The sequence below is a fragment of the Phacochoerus africanus genome, chromosome 15 (assembly GCF_016906955.1).
Source record: "Phacochoerus africanus isolate WHEZ1 chromosome 15, ROS_Pafr_v1, whole genome shotgun sequence".
Lineage (NCBI taxonomy): Eukaryota > Metazoa > Chordata > Mammalia > Artiodactyla > Suidae > Phacochoerus > Phacochoerus africanus.
In genome coordinates this window covers 30,029,426-30,052,561 of record NC_062558.1, presented here as the reverse complement: position 1 = coordinate 30,052,561, position 23,136 = coordinate 30,029,426, and the positions used below count along the sequence as shown (strand labels likewise).

General features: G+C 52.1%; 1 protein-coding gene across 1 annotated transcript in view; it reads right to left on the bottom strand.

Annotated features, from left to right (window-relative positions):
* Positions 1-900: 900 nt before the first annotated feature.
* Positions 901-23,136, bottom strand: part of ABCB9 (ATP binding cassette subfamily B member 9) — a 30,809-nt gene continuing 8,573 nt past the window's right edge. The window contains exons 3-12 of the mRNA XM_047761612.1: positions 20,782-20,896; positions 20,102-20,232; positions 18,806-19,011; positions 15,683-15,880; positions 14,167-14,295; positions 11,417-11,605; positions 10,748-10,921; positions 6,845-7,004; positions 4,672-4,808; positions 901-2,109 (exon numbers count right to left, since the gene is read on the bottom strand). Coding sequence (XP_047617568.1) covers positions 1,849-2,109; positions 4,672-4,808; positions 6,845-7,004; positions 10,748-10,921; positions 11,417-11,605; positions 14,167-14,295; positions 15,683-15,880; positions 18,806-19,011; positions 20,102-20,232; positions 20,782-20,896 — 1,700 coding nt within the window. The 3' untranslated portion in view covers positions 901-1,848. The remainder of the gene's footprint in view (positions 2,110-4,671; positions 4,809-6,844; positions 7,005-10,747; positions 10,922-11,416; positions 11,606-14,166; positions 14,296-15,682; positions 15,881-18,805; positions 19,012-20,101; positions 20,233-20,781; positions 20,897-23,136) is intronic.

The window sequence follows — 23,136 nt, the reverse complement described above, 5'->3', positions numbered from 1 at the left end:
TTCCCTAGTGGTCTGGTGGTTAGGATCTGGTGCTTTCATTGCTGAGGCCCGGGTTCAATCCCTGGTCTGGGAATTGAGATCCCACATCAAGCCGCTGCACAACACGACCAAAATAATTGCATGGTGGGGGGCGGGGGGGGGGAAGCTAACGGTTAAAATGAGAATGGATGCTAAGCACCTGATGTCTCTCTGATTCCACCTGAGACCCCAGCCTGAGCCAGAACGCATTCTTGCTATAGGACCATGGTCTCAGGCTCACAATGGGTTTCTCAGGGAGGGAGCTAGAGGGCCCTGGATGAATAAGCTGCTTGAGGCAGGGCCAGGCCCCTGCCCCAGGGCAGGCATGGAGCTGGTTTGTGCAGTGTGACTGTACCAGTAGTTAAAATCCTGAAATACTCTACTGCGGTAAAAAGCCACTGCCCCAGCCCCCCTCCTGGGACCCCAGACTCACACACAATCCAGCAAGTAAGAACCATCGGGAGTCTTCCTGCATCCAATCCTAAGCCTCTCTTCCAACCAGGTTGTTCTGCTGGGTAATATTTCTTGGCGCCATGGGTGTGGGGCGTCCTGTCTTTGATGGAAAAGAACAGGTGGCATTTGCTAGGTCTCCGCTTTTCTGGGAGGCAGAGAAGTGGCAGGGATTTAGAGCAACTATGTCTCTGCTACCCTGCACAAGCCCTGGGGAGACAGACAGATGGACAGATGTGAATGTTAGCATCGGGGGTCCTGGGGAAAGGACCTGAAGGGCACAGACGGGGCTCCTGGACACTGGGGGCAGGCCCAGGACCACCCAAAGTCTCCCACGACTGTACGATGTCAGGCCAGAGCAGAGATGGTCTAATGGAGAAACCAAGCCAGGCGATGAAGCAGAAGGCCCAGGAAGAGGTCAGAGGTCAGGGGTCAGAGGTAGTATACTTTATTGACCGGTTCTCCCAACATCTTGCAACACCCCCCTCCCCCCACAAAGCCAGACCTAGGCTTTGCCAGCATCCTGTCCATCAGACAGGGAAGAGAATGCGTCTCCCAAACATCCGAAGGGCGTCGAGGTGACTGTCATTGTTGGGAAGGGGCCGCCAGCCGGGGTGGGGGGAGGGAGAGGCAAGGCAGGGGGAGGGGCTCAAGCTGGGTGCTGGGCTGGGGACACCCCGAGGCTTTGCCAGGCCTGGCCAGCCCCTCACTCCCCCAGTTAAGGTTGGTAGTGGTTCACAGTGAGACTGGCTTAGATCTGGGCAGGCAGGAGCCTTCCACTCCCGCCCACCCTTGGCCTGACTCACGAAGCTGGGAAGAGCAAGAGACAGGAAGTCCCCCGCCTGGGATGGGGAGCCCCTTCTCTCCAGGGGCAAAGGGTAGAGGCTGCATACTCCCCTGATGTCCCCCAGGTTCTGAGGAAGGGTCATATGCTCCCGGCTCAGAAGTTTCTAGAATGTCTTGGTGAACTTGCCAGTCATTACTCCCAATTAGAAAAACGTTTTTGAAATCTAGGAGATGACTGGGGCCCATCAAACCAAGCAGTAAAAAATCTGGTTAAGATCTTGGTTTAAAAAGGTAGCTCTACCTTCGCTTAGCAGCCTTGGGAGCCAGATGGAGAAAACAGTGGTATCTCCACCGCCAAGACTGGAGGGGGTGGCTCACGGCAGCAGGGGGCTGGTGGTGGCCCGGGGAACAGGGTGGGAACTGGGGGCAAGGTGCAGGAAGCAGTGACACGTGGGACAGGGCAGGTGGCCGTCCAGTGCCTTGGGCCTGGGCTCAGAGGGCAGTGGGGGTGGTGAGGCCCTCCTCCCCCACCATGGGCCCATCTGCCAGGCGGGCACTGGGGCCGCTGCCCCACTGGGAGAGGTGGGGCCATGGTCAGGCCTTGTGATTGCCATTGCCTGGCATTTCCTGGTGGCCGGCTATGTAGTCTGAGGCGGGCTCGAGCCCCAGCATCTGCCGCTGCACCAGCTTGGCGTAGAGGCCGCCCTGTGCCAGCAGCTGCTGGTGGGTGCCCTGCTGCACGACTCGGCCCTTGTCCAACACCACGATGAGGTGCGCCCGCTCCACTGTGCTCAGCCGGTGCGCGATGATGAGCACTGTGTGCTTCTGCAGGTTGCCGTGGATGGCCTGCTGGATCTGGGAAACAGGAGGGGCCAGCTCACCCTGGCACCACCCCAGCCACCCACCACCCCGCCCAGCCCTGGCTCAGATCCCAGATCTACCACATCCTACAGTTGCTCAGCCTCTCTGGGACTTCCGCATTTATAAAGCCAGGACTTGCAGAGGACTTGCTTCCTGGATATTTGTCTACAGGGGACAGAGTTCAAAGCCTGACAACAGGGCAGCGCTCGATGACTGTCAGAGGCGCCCCAAATAGGGTTGTCCCCTGATCTTTCTGCTCCTTCCTCTAACTTGGCCGTGGTTGATGGTCTCATGGGAAGCCCCGAAGCTCAGGCCGACAAAACAAGGCATCACCCTCAGTTTTTTTCCCTGGCCACCCAATTCCAGCCCAGCAGCAAATCCTGCAGATCCATCTCCCACGTGCTTTGTCCTGCTGCATCTTTCCACCTCTGCCACTGCTCCTTCTTTCCTGAATGCTTGCAACTTTCCTGCCCCACTCCCAGCCACTCTCCATACGGATTTAAAGTTTTTCTTTTTCATTTTACAGCTGCACCTGCAGCATATGGAAGTTCCCAGGCCAGGGGCTGAATCAAAGCTGCAGCTGTCAGCCTATGCCACAGCCATGACAACACCAGATCCGAGCTGAATCTGCAGCCTATGCTGCCGCTTAAGGTAATGCTGGATCCTTAACCCACCCAGAGGTCTGGGATCAAACCTGCACCCTCACAGAGACAACATTGGGTCCTTAACAAGCTGAGCCACAATGGGAACTCCTGGATTTAAATTTTTTAATCAAGTCTTGTTGAATTCCTGCTCCAAGCCCTCTAAGAGGTTCTTGTCCCATTTAGGGTAAAATCCAAATACCTGGGGGAGTTTTAGGTCCATGAAATTATTCTACATAATATGACATTCTGCATTTTTTCAACACAGTGACCCCTGATGTGAACTCTGGCCTTGATACCAGTGTGTCAATTGGAAGAAATGTACCGCTAATAAAAGATGTAACAGGCGACACTTTTTGCGGGGGTGGGGGGAAGGGGGGCCCTGAATACAGGAACTCTGTACTTTCTGCTCAATTTAAACCTCAATCTGCTCTAAAACAAAAAAATCTATTAATGGAAGAAAAAAAAAAAGCTAAATTCCTTAGGGCCTGAGGAGCTTGTGTCACCCTGTGACTCTGTTCAAGCCTCACTCTGCCCAACCCCCAGCCACCAGCCATGCTGACTTGCAGGCTTGGCTGTGGACCTGTTCTTTGCACCCACTGCCCCCTCTTCCTGGGACGCTCTTACCCAGACCCCGAGGGCTGGGTTCTTTCCTTTCTGGTCTCAACTCAATTGGTACCTGGTGACCCTGGTTTTGTTGGTGCAAACTGCAGAACTCCTGGCACATGTGGCCCCATCCAAACCCTGCCCTGAGACAGCCTCACTCCAGCCCGTCTCTAGGATGACCCCAGCCCCCTAACTGCTCAGCTGCCAGGAGAATTCACCTGACTGGGCCCTGAGCTCCCCTTCTTAGAGCATTTACCAAAAAGGGCTTATAATTGTAAATCTATAATTGTAATATATATATATCTGAGGGACAGAGCCAAGATTTGCATATATATGCAAATTTTTATATATTGCATATATATATATGCAAATCTCCTAAAACTCAGGACTGTCTTTCTCAAGGACCTGAATGCCATCCCTTTGAAGTGTAATCATCCTAATCACTGGAAGGATAGAGCCGCACCGCCCAGCGGAGTCCAGGTGGGAGACTTGAACCCCAACCCCAGTGGTTGCCGGCTGCGGGGACCACGCCCTTCCTATGCCCGCAATCTTTTTTTGACCATGCTCTCCTCAGGCAGAAGTTCCCCGGGCCAGGGATCAAACCCGAGCCACAGCAGAGATGATGCTGAATCCATAACCACTAGTCCACCAGGGAACCCCCCAATCTCCCTTTAAAACACAGTCACCAGTGTCACCCATGTATGAAGGGAGTTCAGGCCCGTTTCTACGGGCAGAAGCTACAGAATAAAATCTGTTTTCCGGGCTTTAACATCCCGGTGGCCTCCTCCCCAGTCCTCTATCACATGACTGTTTCATTTTCTCCGCAGCACAGGCTCCAGGGCGAACTCACGCCTGTCTCCTTGTCATATGCCTCGCCCCTGGACTGGAACCACCTTGGGGGCAGGTAACCCCAGCACCTAGAGCAGTGCCTGGCACCCAGGAGGAGTGCATCACATCCCTGTGTAATAAATGAATTGATCCACGGAGAGACTGAGGTAGCTAGTCAGCTTCTAATACACTACTGGACCCTCTTTACCAACGAGCTGAGACTCAGTGGGGTGAGAGACGCACTGAGGTCCTGAGCTGAAGGGCGGAGCTCCTAATCCACATCCTGTATTATACGTTTCAACACCTACAGCCCAGAGGCTGGGCCAGAATGACTAGGCCCTGGGCTTCCTCTGCCCTCGCAGGCACTCATGTAACACCCTAGCCCAAGAAGCTGACAGCTGCCCTGAGCCCCTCCCAGCGGAGTGGAGGGGGACCTCTGGCCACTGGAGCTACTCCCCTCGCCCACCACCCTGCAACTCACCAGGTACTCGCTCTCTGCATCCAGGGCGCTGGTGGCTTCATCCAGGATGAGAACGGGTGGGTTCCGCACCAGAGCTCGGGCCATGGCCACCCGCTGCTTCTGGCCACCTGACAACTGGGCGCCTTTCTCCCCTGTCTCTGTGTGGCAGAAGCACAGGGGTCCAGTGAATGGGAGGTGTGGCTGGGCAGCCCCCTTCCTCTGCTGTTCCCTGCTGCCCCGGGGAGCAGTGCTCCCCAGGAAAAGGTGTGGCTAAAGAGGCCACAGGCTGGAAAATTCAGGAAAGGACGCCCTCTCTCCCTGTTCACAAGAGGCATGCAAATTATGACCATGTGCAATTGGTAACAAGATACCAATTTTTACCTATTAATTTGGCAAAAATCCAAATGTTTGATAACACACTGTGCTGGTGTGGTTGAGGCAAAATGGGTACGCCCCGGTCTTCCTGGGGTACACCTGGTGTCATCTCTGTGCTGCTGCGCGCACACCTGTGCATCTATTGGGCTGTGCTGTGCCGGTCTACGGATCACAATTGCAAATGCACAACCCTTGGACCAGCAAAACGACCTCTGAGAATATTTCCCACAGTCACTTATTTTCTCACGCACAGTGACTCACAGCATTGTTATTGCAGAAAACAAACAAAAAACAACAAAAAAATCCAAGCTAAAAGAACCCTCAAATGCCCATCAATATGAAACCGGAAATCAGTTATTTTGATGTAAATTATAAAGCCACACAATAGAATACTATGCAATAGGTGTGTTGTTGTTGTTGTTGTTGTTGTTGTTGTTGTTGTTTTAAGCAGCTTTCTAGGAATCAATATGAAAAGGTCACTTTAAAAAGCCAGGTGCAATGGTGCAATGGTGCAATGGTGCAATGCAATGGTGCAATGGTGCAATGGTGGTTAACGAATCTGACTAGGAACCATGAGGTTGCAGGTTTGGTCTCTGACCTTGCTCAGTGGGCTGAGGATCTGGCATTGCCATGAGCTGTGGTGTAGGTTGCAGACGCAGCTCGGATCCCTCGTTGCTGTGGCTCTGACCTAGGCTGGTGGCTATGGCTCCCCTAGCCTGGGAACCTCCATGTGCCACGGGAGCGGCCCAAGAAATGGCAAAAAGACAAAAAAAAAAAGAAAGAAAGAAAAAAATAAAAAGCCAGGTGCAGAATATAAGGTGCTGGGTTTTTTTTTCTATAAAAGGGTAAGAGGGAATAAAAATACATGTGCATATTTGCATAAAGAAACTCCAAAAGGACATGTAAGAAACTAATGAAAGAAGTTTTGTTGGGGGCAGGCACAAACTGGCAGTGAAGGTTGGGATGAAATAAAACTTTTCATTGGATATTGTTATGTATATTTTTTAGCTTTGCATTATGTGAATAGCCCCACTGCAAGAGTTATTTTACAATATATTAAATAAATAATAATATATGTTAATTAAAATAATATGAATATATCAATAAGCTAACATATTCAATTTATTAAATTAAAATACTTCTTTTTCTTTCTTTTTTTTTTCCACACCCATGGCATGGGAAAATTCCTGGGTCAGGGATCAAAACCATGCCATAGCATCAACTTGAGCTGATAAAGTGACAACTCTGGGTCCTTAACCTACTGAGCCACCAAATACTTATTAATATAACAGTAACTATAATGATTATAATTCATAAATTATTTTATTTATTTATTTATTTTTGCTTTTTAGGGCCGCACCTACAGCATATGGGAGGTTCCTAGGCTAGGGATCATATCAGAGCTCTAGCTGCCAGCCTACACCACAGCCACAGCAATGTGGATCCAAGCTGCATCTGTGATCTACACTACAACTCATGGCAAATGCCAGATCCTTAACCCACTGAGCAAGGCCAGGGATCGAACCTACGTCCTCATGGATACTAGCCAGATTTGTTTCCACTGAGCTATAACAGGAACTCCCATATGTTATTTTAAAATAATAAGGTTTTTGGAATGAAATAGAGGTGGTGGTTGTAAAGCACTGTGAATGTTCTAAATGCCACTGAATTGTTCACTTTAAATAGTTAAGATTATGTTACGGGAATTTCCCCTGAAATAATAAAGAGCAGCTGACAGAGGGCAACACATAACTCAGAGGGTTGAATCCCTGAGGGTGGACCTTCAGGCACAGCGGAGGCGATGCTCCAGGCTCTGTACCTGTATTGTAGCCGTCCTGGAGCTCCATGATGAAGCCGTGGGCATTTGCCTTCTGTGCAGCTTCCACCACCATCTCGAAGGGCACGGTGGGCAGGCCATAGGAGATGTTGTCTGTGATGGAGCGGGCAAACAGCACTGGCTCCTGGCTCACCAGGGAGATCTGTGGAGGAGGAAGGATGGGGCATGAGAGGCTGAGAGCACGTCAATCCAGCTGTCACCAGGAACCTCACAAGCCCCGGGCCTCGCTGACGCCAGGGGCCTCAGGTCTGAAATCTGATCAGGGTTTGCGCCTGGCTACCACATTCAGCTGCCTCTCTTCTTTCCAAACAGTGGAGTGCACTTTCTGCACGAGTCCCCTGCCTCTCTGACCCACATACTGAGGGCCACTCAGCTTGCCACCCTGATCCAAGCCAAGCTGTCTGACCTCCGAGATAGAGCTCATTGGCAGCCCCTGTCCTGGAGGCAAAGAGAGAGAGTATAACTCTGTGAGTGGGTCTGTCCCTGCCAGAGGCAAGAGGCCACAGCAGGCCCAGGACACAAGGATCTTCCTGGCTGGTACCCCCTCGCTTTAAGAGAACAATTTAAAGGAGCTATTGTCACAGAGTTCCTGTGTGGCTCAGCAGGTTAAGGACTGGTGTTGTCACTGCAGTGGTTCAGGTCACTGCTGTGGCATGGGTTTGATCCTGGCCTAGGAACTAACCTTTCTTTTTTTTTTTTCTTTCTTTCTTTTTTCTAGGGCTGCACCTGCGGCATATGGAGGTTCCCAGGGTAGGGGTCAAATTGGAGCTGTAGCCATAGGCCTACGCCACAGCCACAGCAACGTGGGATCCGAGCTGCGTCTGTGACCTACACCACAGCTCACGGCCACGCTGGATCCTTAACCCACTGGGCAAGGCCAGGGACCGAACCCACAACTTCATGGTTCCTAGTCGGATTCGTTAACCATTGAGCCATGATGAGAACTCCGAAACGTCCATTGAAAAAAAAAAAAAAAAGGAGCTATTGTCTCATGATCCCAGCTTCATGAATTTGTATGTAGTTGGAGGATATCATTGCAATACCGTAAATAGCAGAAAAGGAAAAAAATAAACAATCTAGTTGTCCAAAAATTGAAGACTGGTTAGGTGACTACAGTGCACCCATAAAATCAAACTGCAATAGGAGTTCCCACTGTGGCGCAATGGGATTGGTGGCACCAGGACGCAGGTTTGATCCCTGGCCTGGCACAGAGGGTTAAAGGAGCTGGTGTTGCTACAGCATAGGTTGCACCTGCAGCTCAGATCTGATCCCTGGCCTGGGAATTCCATATGCCTCGGGGGTGGCCAAAAAAAAAAAAAAAAAATCAAGCCGCAATATATGTGTTACGATCCTATTTTTGTTGGGAAAAAAAAAAAGCATGTGTGCCTTTATACATAGATATGCTTATATAAAGAGAGGAAGCAGTTTGGAAAGGATATTGACTGAACTGCTAACATTGTTCCTGCCATGCGGGAGAAACCAAAAGGTGAGATGGAGGGGTTCTCACATCTTCTGTATGAGATTCTCTGAACACATGGGAATGTGTTTAGGTAGATGAGTTTTTCTGCTTTGGGTTTATGACAGTTAAAATTTTAAATTTAAAGAGAGAGTATTCAGGAGTTCCCACTGTGGTGCAGTGGAAATGAATCCAACTAGTATCCATGAGGATGTGGGTTTGATCTCTGGACTCACTCAGTGGGTTAAGGGTCTGCATTGCCGTGAGCTGTGGTGTAGGTCGCAGACGCAGCTTGGATCTGGTGAGGCTGTGGCTGTGGTGAAGGCTGGCAGTTACAGCTCCAGTTTGACCCCTAGCCTGGGAACCTCCATATGCCGCATTGTGCAGCCCTAAAAAGACAAGAAAGAAAGAGAGAGAGGAAGGGAGGAAGGAAGAAAAAGAAGGAAGGAAGGAAGGAAAGGAAGGAAGGAAGGAAGGAAGGAAGGAAGGAAGGAGAAAGAAAGAAAAGAAAGAAAGAAAGAAAGAAAGAAAGAAAGAAAGAAAGAAAGAAAGAAAGAAAGAAAGAAAGAAAGAAAGAGATTCACAAAAGAGGAAATCCAAATGGCCAACAAACTTATGAAGAGGGACTTAATATCTTTAGTTCCCAGGAAAATGCAAGAGGTCTCAATGAACTACCTCCAGGCCTGCACCAACTGGTACGGATTCAGGACTGGCTCTATCAACTGAGAAGACGAAGTGTCTGAGTATGTTAACCACTACACAGCCACAACAGCTCTGTCCAGGAGCCTTTTCCAGAACTCCAGTAGGCAGCAGCCTGGTGGTGGCCCACCTGGGACGACTTTTTCACCTGCACCAGCTACCCCTGGTCATACACACACAGGCAGGAAGATTTCACAATCTGTGGCTTCCACCAACAACTTGGCCGGGAGTTGTGGAATCTCTGTGCCAACTTTCAGGCTCTCACATAATTTAATGTACGTTGATGATGTAAATGGCGCCTGCTAAACAGCTGGTGTTTTTTAATTTTTTTGTTGTTGTTGTTGTCTTTTGTCTTTTTTTAGGGCCGCACCTGCGGCATATGGAGGTTCCCAGGCTAGGGGTTGAATCGGCTATAGCTGCTGGCCTACACCACAGCCACAGCAACACAAGATCCGAGCCACGTCTGTGACCTACACCATAGCTCACAGCAATGCTGGATCCTTAACCCACTGAGTGAGGCCAGGGATCGAACCTGCAACCTCATGGTTCCTAGTCAGATTCGTTTCTGCTGCACCACAACGGGAAGTCCAAGCTGGTGTTTTTTATATGGTGTGCAACCTGAGCAACCATCCAGGCCATTCCTGCTCTCATGCCAGCATAGGATCAGGTGTTGTGTCTACTTTTCTGAGAGGGTTACCAAAAACTGTATGGTCATGAACGGCCTCCTTTAAGTACTGGAGATAAATGTGGAACAACTTGAAGTCTCATCCACTGCTAGTGGGAATATAAGTTAAAAAAAGAAAAAAAGTAAAGCATTTCAATGGCAGTAACTCCTAAAGCTGAGGATATGCATCCACTCTGGGAGAACAGACCCACCCATGCACACCAGGAAACATGGACAAAATTATCCATATCAGTATTGTGGGTAATAGTAAACAAACAAACAAAACAGGAAACAACCCCAAATATCCATCATGAACAGAATATGTAAACAGACTGTGACATGTTTACACAGTGGATTATCTTCCAGCAATGAAAAATGAATGAACTACAAACACATCCTCAACCTGGAAAATTCACGAATAATGTTGAGTGGAAGAAACAAGACACAAAGAATATACACATTATGATTCCAGCCAGAAGAAGTTCAAAACCAGCCAAACACAGCTATGCTGTTTGGGGAGGCACAGAGAGATGGTAAAACAAAAGAAAAGCAAGAAAAGAATGATCATGAAAGTCAAGTGAGATGTTGCATCTTGGGGGGATTAGAAAGGACACATGGGGGGCTTCTGGAGAGCTGGAAGGTTCTATTTCTTGACCTGGGTGGTGTTACATTGGTGATAATTCTTTGAAACTGTACAGGTATCTTTTTTTTTTTCAGCTTTTTAGGGTGGCACCTGCAGCCTATGGAGGTTCCCAGGTTAGGGGTTGAATCGGAGCTGTAGCTGCTGGCCTACGCCACAGCCACAGCAACACTGGGTCCAAGCCATGTCTGTGACCTACACCACAGCTCATGGCCATGCTGGATCCTCAACCCACTGAGCAAAGCCAGGGATCAAACCTGCGTCCTCATGGATACTAGTCAGATTCGTTAACCACTGAGCAACAACGGGAACTCCCTGAACTGTATAGGTATCTTGAACCCTCATCCCTGCATCTGTCTTAGAGCTCACGGGAGAAGGTTTGATAAGGAAAGGGTGGAGAAGGGAGGCAAAGGCCCATCTACATACCGCTCGGTGCAAGTACTTGTGGTCATAGGCGCTGATGGGCTTCCCATCCAGCAGCACACGGCCCCCCTCCAAGGGGTAGAAGTTCTCCAGAATGTTGACACAGGAGCTCTTCCCACTGCCCGATGGCCCCACAAGTGCAGTCACCTTTCCTGGGGACAGGCTGAAGGAGACATTCTGCAAGGAACATGCAGACACGGTGTGGGGCCCTTGGCTCAGATGCCCCGGCCTCAGAGGCAAGTGGGCACCCTTCCCAGCCTTCCCCCCTGCTGGACCCCAGCAGGCTCTCCTTTCCAGAATTTGGCAGCATTTTTATACTTGAATCCTTTGCCTGGAATGCTCTTTCTGCTGAGAGATGTCAGCTGGCTCCTGCTCCTTCTTTAGGTCTCAGATCAAATGTCACCTCCTCTGAGAAGCCCTCCTTGACTGCTAATAACATCTGTGTAGACTACTCTATCCCACTACCCTGATTTATTGCCTCCCTAGCACTTATCCTGAAATCCTTTCATTAATGATCTGTCTTCCCCAACTAGAGCCCACACTCCAGGGTGGGGAGGGACTCCCCCTGTCATACTCCTGGCTGTAGTGCCACAGCCTGGCCTGCGGGAGGTGTGCACACGACAGGATGAGGGAAAGGAAGATGGGGGGAGGGAGCCTCAAACCCCCTCTCACCTGTAGGACTTGGGTGTGGGGCCGAGTGCGGTAGGTGAAAGTCACGTTCTCAAAGTCCACCCGGCCCTCCAGATGGTCAGGGGCCAAGTTCCCGTCATGCACCATGGTTGGCTGCCGGTCAATGAACTCGAACACCTTTTCTGCGGCTCCCACTCCTTGCATCAGGCCACTATAGACGGAGCCCACAGACTGCGAGGGAACAGACACATTCCAGTCCCACTGACATCCCAATCCTGGGACCCCTCCTGGTGCCAGAGAGATGAAGGGGGTGCAGAGAGGGCAAGAACACAGCAGCGGCTCCAGGGGGGGGGCCAAAAGAGGCTGCTGGAGCTCCACCTGCTAGTACAGCAGATGAGGGCAATAAAGAAAAAATGAGGACAGACAGCAACAGAAATTACTGATGCCACGTGTTTTATAGCTAAACCTCACCACTGGCCAGCGGAGTAGGTATTATATCAGCCTCCCAGAGGAGGAAACGGAAGCACACAGAAGTTAAATGAACCAGCCAGAATGTGGCAGAACAGGAATCAAACCTTCCTCTTTCAGCAGCCGCAGAATAAAAATTTCAATTTTAAAAGGGGCTCTTAATTTATACCATACATCTCCATGGGTAAAAACATACACAATATAAATGTGAATAATGACTCCTTTCACTGAGCACTTTGTATATGTCACAAGGTAGGTTCTATCATTATCTCCTTCGTGGTGATGAGGAAACAGGCCCAGAGAGCTTAAGTAACTTCCCCCAGGTCACACAGCCAGAAAGTGGCAGAACCAGGACTTGAATCCAAGCATGTCTGGCTCCCAAGCCCTGGCCCTTACAAGCTGTGACTGCAAATCCTGATTGGTGAAATTGGGGTGGTATCAGCACCAGTGCCACGGTTCTGTGAAGACAGTGCTTGGCACATAGTAAGCTTTTAATACTCCACAGCCATGGCTGTTATCGTTAATAACCAGAAACGACTGTCCATATTAAGATACAAGTGCAGTGCATAAGTTGTTGTGTCTCATCCCAGAGGCGGCCCCGGTTATCCAAGTCCTTTCTCTGTGCATTTAGAAACACATGTACATATATCATTAAATAATTTTGAGATTAAAAAAACCCCACAAAAACACAAATGGGAGTTCCCTGGTGGTGCAGCAGGTTAAGGATCCAGTGCTCACACTGCAGTGGCTCAGGTTGCTGCTATGGTGTGAGATGGGTCCCTGGCCAGGGAACTTGCACATGCCAAGGGTGAGACCAAAAAACCAAACCAAATCAAAACAAAACCAAAAAAACCACAAATGGGATCAGACCAGCCCAAGGACTCAGGGATTAGTTTTTTCACTAACAGTGTGTCCGAGGGTTCTTCCCAAGCCAGTGCACACAGCTCTATCTCACTTCTGTGGCTGCTGCCTAGTGTTCACAGCTCAGATGGACTGTGTCTGGAATAAATACGTACCGTATTCACCCAATTCCTGGTTGATGGGCACTTGTTTTAACTTTTCACTCTTACAAAACAAAGCTGCACTGAACATCCTGGGACATGTACGTATGAACTGGTGTGGGTATGTCTCTGCCCACTGGTGTGGGCATCTCTGGAGCATGGATTCCTAGATGCTGACTGAAATGACACAGCATGTGTGGCTGTAGCTAATGCAAAGTGTCATCTGCAGCAGGTGCTAGCCCGCCCCCTTCCCCAGGCCCCCCAATCCTTGAGTTTAATCATTGCAGGACACAGAGGCTCCACCTCAATGCTGGAGGCCTTTGGAGAGGGTGGGAGGCAGACCAGAGAAGTAACCGCATCACTCCAAGCTTCCTCCAGCAGTGCCTCATGGCACTGGCATAGGCACCCCAGCTCCCCTGTCTCAGGACCTGCTGGTGGGGGAGCCAAATTAAGACATAATCTATTAAAAAAAAATCAAAAGACCTATTTTCCCCATGAAAAGCTACTCTTTCTTCTTCTTTTCTTTTCGGCTGTGCCCATGCATGGCATATAGAAGTTCCTGGGCCAGAGATCGAACCCATACCACAGCAGTGACCTGAGCCACATCAGTGACAACCCTCCATCCTTAACCTGTTGAGTTGCCAGGGAAATCCTGAGGTTATTCTTTTTTTTCCTTTTCTTTTTAGGGCTGCAGGTGCAGCGTATGGACGTTCCCAGGCTAGGGGTCGAATTGGAGCTGTAGCTGCCAGCCTACACCACAGCCAGAGCAACACCAGATTCGAGCCATGTCTGCGACCTACACCACAGCTCATGGCAACACCAGATCCCCGACCCACTGAGCGAGGCCAGGGATCAAACCCGAGTCCTCATGGGTACTAGTGGGATTCATTGCTGCTGTGCCACAACAGGAACTCCGGGGGCTACTCTTTAAAGCGGGTGAAAATCAAGTCAGACTATCTGGCTCTGAGCTTGTTTAACCCCACAAACGTGGTGGGCAGGGTGTTTAACTACACTGAGCCTTGGCTTCTTCTTCCAGGACACGGGGTAGGGGGTTTGGGTGGGGGGCTGGGGCGCCACCCAGACCTTGCATATCGCTCTCAGGAGCAGTTTCTAAAATAATCTTTGTTCCTGCCACTTTGCTCCATAAACAGAGTTGCTGTCACTTAAGTGTATTAGTCTCATTATTGGTATTATTACGTTCTGTCCCCCACCGACTTGGGAAAGAAGTACCACCTCCCTCAAACCCAGGAGTACCCTCTTTAGATTCCTCTCCCTCACCCCTCCCTTCTCCCCAGGACCCCCCTCCCCCTGCCAGCCCCTCACCTCCATACAATCTCCCAGCACAAACTCGTAGATAATGAAGGAGATGAGATTGCCGCTGGTCATCTGCCCCGAGATGACGAGGTGGCCCCCGTAGTAGAGAATGCTGACCTGGACCACCAGCAGCGTGAGCTGGAGGGCAGGGGGAAAGGGGGTCTGAGTCGCAGGGCAGTTCACAGACTTTCCCCTCAGCCATCTGCCCCGCCCCACAGGCCACAGGGGAGGGGAGAGGAGCTGTGGGCTCTGAACTTACAGCCACAAACTGAAACTCCAGCCAGTGGCAGGGATGGTGCCCCTCGGTCACTCCTGTCCTCCCCGCCCCCGCCAGGGAGTTTTCCCCTTCAAAGGCCCCAGCTGGAACAGCCCTGAGCCTGGCTGGGAACAAGGCTTTCTTTGTAAGGCCCTGGCGTGCGCATGCAACACACACACACACACACACACACACACACACACACACACACACACACACACACACTCAAGCAGCCCCAAGCGCACACACACACACACACACACACACACACACACTCAAGCAGCCCCAAGCACCTCAGCGAGGCCAAACTGGAGCTATTGGTCTTCTCATTGGGAAAAGCATAGTTCAGAGAGGCTGAGTCCACTGGCTGAGGTCACACAGCGAGCAGGGCAAAGCAGATGAAGTCTGTTTCCATGAAGGAGGGGTTGATCCAGGGCCTGCTTGCCTCCTGCCCCCCAGACACCTGGGGGAGTGTCTGAGAGGGGAGTGGAACCTGTGTACCTGGGGCAACCCACTCAGGGTCTCTATTTGCCCCCCATCCCAGGCTAGCGATGTTGGGTCAGAACTAGATCCATGGCTAGACCACAGTGCATTTGCACAAGTGGCAAGAGAGGCTTGGGTAGCTGAGCTGGACTGAAGGGCCGTCTCCTCCCTGGCTGGGCACTTTGAGGGGTGGCCTACCCTAGGGGGACCTAGAAGGTCCTTGTCCCCTGCTTCCATGTAGACCACCACCTCCTTCTGCCCCTAAACTCCAAACCCTCCTCATTCCTGGCCCAGCTCTTTCCTGACAGCTCACCACCCCTCTATGTGGCCAGTGCACAGCGACAGGACCCACGTGCTCCCTCTCCTGGGGCGCAGGGCAGGGGACTGGGGGCTGTAGCTCACCCCCAGAGAGTGAGGTGGACACTCTAAAGGGGCGTGTGTGTGCTTGTGACACAGGACCTGCCGGAAAGCGGCCGAGGTTGGGTCCTGGCCGGCCTGGGGGTGACTCCCCTCTTTGGCAGGGATGTTTCCCCAGTTAAGAAAAGAAAATTCCTGCCCCGCTGCCCCAGGCCCAGGCAAGGGGAAAAAGGGGGTGCCCTGTGAGGACATGCACTGGGACCCCGCCTCCCTCTCCAGAAAGATTCTCTGGGGACAAGCAGAAAGTTGAGACAAAGTCACCTGTCACACCAACACGCCAGGACCTAGGCTGACATCTTGATCGAGGGGGTCCCCCATCTTTGTGTCCCGTCCCCCCACGGTCAGACTGCCCAGGCCAAGGCCACGTACCCCGCTGCCCCAGACATAGTACGTGTAGGCTGCGGCCTCCTTCCTGTTCAGCTTGTACACCTGCTGCAGCTTCCGCGAGTACACCTCCGCCTCCTCCTCCTCGTTGGCAAAGCTGCGCACTGTCTTCATGGCGCTGATGGTCTCCTCGGCCGTGCTGCTGGCTCTGGCCAGGGCATTCTGGACCTCTTTAGAGAGCCTCTATGGGCAGAATGGGGGACAAGAAGGAGAAGACCCCAAAACAGACAGTCTATCTGAGCCAGACAGTCTCAGCTCTACCTGAGCCCTCAGGCCTCTCTGGGGTTTTCTACCTTTACATGGTGCCAGCTCTATGCGGGGAGCTCCAGGGACAAGAGGATGAGACTCAGCTCCCCTCTCTCCCCCATCTCCTTCTAGCTTGATTTGATGAACTCAGAGAAAAGACTCCAGGTGGGCCCTTGATGTGAGCTCCTGAGGGGTGGGGGCTGATCATGAAGTCATCTCCAGAATTCAGGGGAGGTTATGCACAACCATACAGTTTGTTTGTTTTTTGTCTTTTTTTTTGCCTTTTCTAGGGCCACTCCCATGGCATATGGAGGTTCCCAGGCTAGGGGTCTAATCAGAGCTGTAGCTGCTGGCCTATGCCAGAGCCACAGCAATGCCAGATCCAAGTTGTGTCTATGACCTACACCACAGCTCATGGCAACGCTGGATCCTTAACCCACTGAGCAAGGCCAGGGATCAAACCTGCAACCTCATGGTTCCTAGTCGTATTCGTTAACCACTACGCCACAACAGGAACTCCAACGACCATACAGTTTTTGATGACCCTCCCAGAAGAAGAGTCTCAATCCCTGATCCTGTGCTGACATGTAAGCAGGCATGCCCTGGATGGTTGCTCAAGCTGCACATTATACAAGTAATGCCAATGCTTAAGCAGGCACCATACATCGTGAACATATATTAAGTTATGTGAAAGCCTGAGGGTGGACACAGAGATTCCAGAACTCCTGGCCAGGTTCTAGATGGTGGTGGAGGCCAGGGGCTATGACAGCTGCCTGCATTGTGTGCTTACAACTGGGGATAGATGGCTGAGAAGCAGTTCCAAGTATATGACCACCAGGCTGCTGCCCACCAGAGTTCTGGAAGCGGTCCCTGGGCCGCACTATTTAGGTTTTGTAATGGTTACCACACACAGAATCTCACACCAGCCAGGAAGGCCGCCTGGGAGGCCGGGACAGGCTCATACATAGGCATGTCCCATGATCTGCGAGTCACGCCCAGGCCATCAGAAGCATGCGGTGTACTCAGGCATCCTGGGAGGAGCCATGCCGTGCCTTGCATCATGTCTGGCTGTGGGTGACGTGTGTGGCTTGTGGCGATGACTCGTGGCTATACAACACATTTGGGTACAGGTATGAGACTGACATAGAACTTCCTTTAAGGTCCCACCTGGCTGAACTTGAAGGTGGAGTCTGAGGTGTGCACAGAAGTGCGGCAGAAGCAGGGGGAGCTCCAGGGTTTCCTACCCCCTCCCAGGGGCTGGCAGGAAGGCAGGAAGGGTGGGGTGGGGAGCAGAGGAAGGGAAATGGCTCCAACTCATATATTTACTTTTTCTGCTCAGGGAGGAAAACAGTGAGGCCAGTGACCCAGAACTGCAGCAGGAAGGGTGCTCACAAGTGGTGGGCTCTGCTAGAAGGTGACACAGTGGGTTGTGGGAATGGATCCATGCTGGGGCTGGCCTCAGGTCACGGGCACCAAGGGTCTGACTGAGGTGGGGACCCTGAGCCAATCACCTGTCGAAGTGCTCTGGAGTGCCCCTCCCCGCTCAGGCCTGGATCATGGCAGGAAGGGCCACTTGCTCCTGTCTGAACCCAGCCTAGGTCCCTTAGGGCTCAGGGGTGCCCACTATCCTGGGAAGGAGGAAGATGAGGCAGGGGCCGAGCTTACAGGAAGACCCTTCCAACAGAGGGGTAGGCGGGCTGGAGGGACTGCTGCCTGCTCATTGGTGAGTTGCAGGTGGTGGCCCAGAGCCACCCCCACATGGACATACACTCTGGAGAAAGAGAGAAAACTTTGCACTTAGTGAAAACCAAACTTCTCTCATAAAGGCCTATACCATGTGCTCCCCCTCACCCCCATCACCTCCCTGCTCTCCCCTCACTCCTGGCTCCAACCTTACCAGCCTCCCTGAGGTTCCTCCCACACACCAGGTGCACTCCCACCTCAGGGCCTTTGCACTGGCTGTGCCCTCTGCTTGGAAAGTGCTTCCCCAAGAGGTCCACCTCTTTACTTGCATGCCACCTTCTCAGAAAGACCTATTTTTTTTAATGGCCACACTGGGACACATGGAAGTTCCTGGGCCAGGGATTGAATCCAAGCTATGCTGCAGAAATGCTACATCCTTTTTTTTTTTTTTGGTCTTTTTAGGGCCACACTTGCAGCCTCTGGAGGTTCCCAGGCTGGGAGGCGAATCGGAGCTACAGCTACCGGCCTACATCACAGCCACAGCGACTCAGAATCCGAGCCGCATCTGTGACCTACACCACAGCTCACAGCAACGCCAGATCCTTAACACACTGAACAAAGTCAGGGATCGAACCTGCGTTCTCATGGATGCTAGTCAGGTTCATTAACCGCTGAGCCACAACAGGAAACCCACTGCACCAGGCAGGGGATCCAACCCACGCCTTCACAGTGTCCTAAGCCACTGCAGTTGGATTTTTAACCCACTGTCCCACAGCGGGAACTCCACAAAGACCTATTTAAAATCGCAACGAGCCCAATGCTCCCCACCTCTCTCTTCATTTTTCTCCTGAGCACTTACCATCTTTTACTGTATTTTCATTATTATTATTATTGTTTTTTGCTGTCTGTCTTTTATTAGAACACAAGCTCTCTGTGGGTAGTAGTCCTATCTGTTTCATGATATATCCCAGGGCCTTGGACATAGTAGATGCTCAATAAGTATTTACTGAATGAATAGACATGTGAATGAATGCAAATGCAGCCTCCAGATGTGTGGTGGCCCCCTGATCCCCTCCTAAGCGGTCCCTGGTGGCTCCCTGAGCCCCTCCTAAGGGGTCTAGGGGTCTCTCGGGAGCTGCCAGTGCTCACAGACCCCAGCAAGGACCAGGCGGGGCCTACCTTGTAATACTTGCCGTAGATGTCAGACACCATCATGATGATGGGAAAGCCCATGAAGGTGACCAAGGAGAGCTGCCACGAGAGGCTGAACATGAAGACCACCACGCCCGTGACCTTGACCGTGTTCCGCAGGAAGATGTTGATATTCTGGGAGACCAGGTCGCTAACCATTGTGGTGTCCGAGGTGAGGCGGGAGATGAGGTCCCCTGGAACACAGGCAGCTCAGCTCCCGCTACAGCAACGGGGCCACTATAGGCTGGGGCTGGGGACACTGGAGAGCTCAGACCTTCCTCACCTTCTGGGCGGGGTGTGGGGAGGGTGGAAGAAGAAGAGCAGATGCCCCTTGAGGGCTGCTCCAAGCCCAGCTCTTGTCACCAGCATCTTGTTTCAGCCTCAGCACCTCCCACAGCAGAGAGGAAGCAGCTGGGGCTCAGAAAGGGGAAGACGCCTGCTCAGGGCCACACAGCATGTCCGTGACTGACCCATGACTCCTCCCTGTCAGTGCCAGAGGGGTAACTTCCCTCTTCCCTCACAGAGAAATAACAATCTGGGCTGCGGGGAGCAGAAAGGAGCAGGCGGTCTCTCACCGACTGCTGGATGCTAGGCTAAGACCCTCCCAACAACTCAATGGTGTAGCTCCCTGTGGCACATGGAAGGTCCCAGGCTGAATCGCAGCTGCAGATGCTGGCCTATGCCACAGCCACAGCCACACTGGATCTTTAACCCATTGACTGAGGCCAGGGATCAAACCTGCATCCGCCTAGATACTAGTTGGGTTCTTAACCCACGGAGCCACAGCAGGAACTCCCATGGCTCCCATGTTAGAGGAGAAAACGGAGGCTCAGAAGGGTGAAGGAAGTGACCAGGCTTGCATCCAGGCTGGTCTGCCTCAGAGCCTGGATCTCAGCCAGATGCTGTGATGTCTTTCCTGCTTCGCCCTGCACGGCCACCCTGCTCACCCCCATAGGCACTGAGCCTCTCAGGCCACAGGCTGGGGTAGTCCTGGCCTTTGTGGTTCCCACAAGGCAGTGGAAGGTGAGGCCTTGGCTGCTTCAGGGACATCGGGTGACCTGGTCAGGATCCTCATAGTGGCTGCAGCTCAGTAGGCCAACTCCCCAAGGATCAGGCAGGACCAGAGGCCCAAGCCAGCCTCTCCAGGGGTTCCCAGCCTGAACTGGATGGCAGGAAAAGTCAGCAGGACTGAGAGCACCGATGTCCCCATTTAAATCCTCAGCGAGGGCAAGCCCACCTGGCTGGGCCCGGCCCCAGGTCACCCCAGGCCCTGGGAGGACCCACCTGTGCGATTCTCATCAAAGAAGCTCGTTTCCTGAGACACCAGCGAGCGGAAGAGACGGTTGCGAAGGCGAATGTTCAGTCTGGCAAATATGAGGGTAAAAATGCCGCCCCGAATACCTGCGGCAAATGAGCTAATTGCAGATAAGAGATGTTATGTATAGCTCGACGTCCTTCCGACAGCCAACCTCCACCCCTGCCGCCCCTCCCACTGCTGAGGGCCCTCGCGGGGCAGAGACCAGCAGGACCCCAACCTCGAGCCCACTCTCCAGGGCTGGCACCACTGCGGGGTCTCCCTGTTCCCAACAGGAGCCCTCAAGGTGAGGGCACAGAGGGGACTGAGTTTACTGCGGGCGAGGGACCCAGCTTCGCCATCCAGACCCCTCTCCTTCCAGAACAGCATAGACAAGGCTGGCCCTTGTTTCCTGCTTGGAAAACAGCCCAAGGGGTGGGCGGTGTGAAAGGGGAACCCCGAGAACAGAAGCCATTCTTCGGGACAAGAGGGTATGGTTCAATCAGATGGATGGGACTAAGCCAGTTGGGTTGTTGGTCACCACAGGGAGAAGCGGAGGGGCGGGATCCTTGGGGACATTTCTTGGGCCTCCCCAGCCCAATTTCCTCCCAGGGGCTGGTCCTGACCTCCCTCCCTCCCTCCTGCAGGCGTGGGGTGGAGAGCCAGCTACCTGCCGATGGCCAGTGCACACATGACAATGACCGCCGTGCTGAACTGCTCCATGCTCTTCTGGATGACGATGCCGTCGATGGCCCGGCCAGTGTAGTAGGGGAGGAAGGTCTCTCCTGCCGGCAGACGTGTGGGCTCAGGGGGTGCCTGCAGCCAGGGGTGCCTGGGTCCTTCCTCCTGAGCCCTGGAAGCTCCCACACTGCTTACCCCACCCATGGGGTTTCCTCTCTTGGCAAAGTCCCACTTCTCAGCATGGCAGGAGGCTGGGGAGGGGCCCCACTGTCTAATGGCCCTTTTCAGAGAACGGGAACGCAGGGAACAGGGGTTATCCAATCTCTACAGAGTACGTTGTGTCATGAGCAACAATGGCTACAGGGATGGAGCACACAGAGCCAAGGGGCTCCCGTGCGATTGTTCGCTCCCTCTGTTTGTAGACTCGGAACTTGGCCCTGTCATCGCCCATCTTACACATGAGGAAAGGGAGGCCAAAAAGATGAGCTAATGCTCACCCAGCCACTCAGCCAATTGGTGGCTGACAGATGCCAAAGTTCACTTCCTTCTTTTCTTTGCCTGAGGGTTCAGAGTGCAAATTCTTAGAACCTCAGAAGATAAGGGACATTCTCCTTCCAAGCGATGCTGGAAATTGGCACCCAACTCCTCTTGGTGGAGCTATTCGCCAGAAAATGTCTTACCCTTATGTCCTGCTGTCTCTTCACAACTATCCTCAGTAAGAGTGGGAAGAGGGGAGTTAAGCAGGGATGTCATCCCCATTTCATAGACGTGAATGCGAAACTCAGAGAGGCCGAGTAATTTGCCCAAGGTCACACAGAAATTAAGAGGAAGGGCCAGGACTCAAACCCAAACCGGCATCCAGTCTGGGAGCTCATTCCTTACGTCTTCCCTCCCAGTAATCCAAAATGAACACCCACTCTCATCTTATGGAAATGATGGATACGGAATGGAGGCTGGTCAGACCAGGTTGTGTCCCATTTTCAGTGCAGCTCTTTCAGCAGGTATAGCCTGGCTCAGGGCTGAGTATACAGGAGGTGCTCAATAAAGGTCATTGAATAAACCCTGGGCATCTGGCTGGTGCCTTCCTGGTCAGCCCTGCAGAGCTGGCTCAGCCAGGACAGGAAGACCTTCAACGGGGTTCTGGTGCCCTCTGCTGGTCACAGTGCAAGGACCACAAGGTGGCAGCCTAGAGAGTCTCTTCTTTTCCTGCCCCATCCCTGGACCCATGAGGTCTTCAGCCACCGCTGTGAAGTTCTCCCTCAGCTGAATTTCTGCCTCAGTTTACCCACAGGGAAGCACTGGGCATCAGCGAGCTCCAGCCTCATTCTGATTCCAGCAAGGTCCAATGATGATATTAACCTCAACAGAGGTTCATGGAGCCCTCGCTGGGTGGGGTGCTGTGATAAGCACGTGTGCAAACTCTTGCTGCATCGGCACAAGAACCACATGAACTCTCCAGTCCATCAGCAAATCCTGCAGCTCCACCTTCAAAATATTTCCAGAAGTTGCTGCCTCTACTGCCCCACCTGGATTCGTCTATCTCCTTGGGATTATCTAAGCCAATTGCTGGGTCTCTCTGCTGCCACCTTTGTCCCCATCAGCCTGGTTTTCCACTCAGCAGACAGCAGAAGCTTGTGAAACCCAAGCTGGCTCTTGTCAGCCCTCTATTCAAACAGTCCAGTGGCTCCCATATCATCCAGGATCAAAGTCAAAGTCCTTACAGTGGCCAATAGCACCCTGTGCAATCTGGTCCCTGCTAGTGATCTGTCTCACCTTCCACTCCCCCCCCTCCCCCACATACACACACACATTCTGCTTGAGCTACACTGGCCTCTGTGCTTTTCCTTTAACCATCAGGTAACTTTCTACCTCAGGACTTTGCATGGGCTGTTCCCTCTGCCTGGGGCACTGTTACCCCATAGTTGCTCCCTCATCCCTTTCAAGTCTCAAATGTCTCCCAATAATTCCATAAGTGTGGTATTATCATTCTTCCCATTTTACAGATAAGGAAACTGAGGCTAAGTCATTTGCCCAAGGTTATTATGGTTAGGTTGCCAAGAAATCCATATTAAAGAATCTCAATGGGAGATACTCAACACTAAAACTAACCTTTTTTTTCAGAACAGGCAATTTTTCTTTTAGATTGTGAGGCTTCAGAAGAAGCATCCCTACTGGATGCTTGCTGATGGAAAAATAATTGTTAATAATCAGAGTACCTAGCTTTTATGAAGTACTTAGCTCTGCCAGGCACCGTGCTTCACCTCATTTAATTTCCACATTCTCCTGACACAGCCCTCATTTCAGGATGAGAGACTGAAGCTTGGCCAGGTTAAGTAAGCTTGAC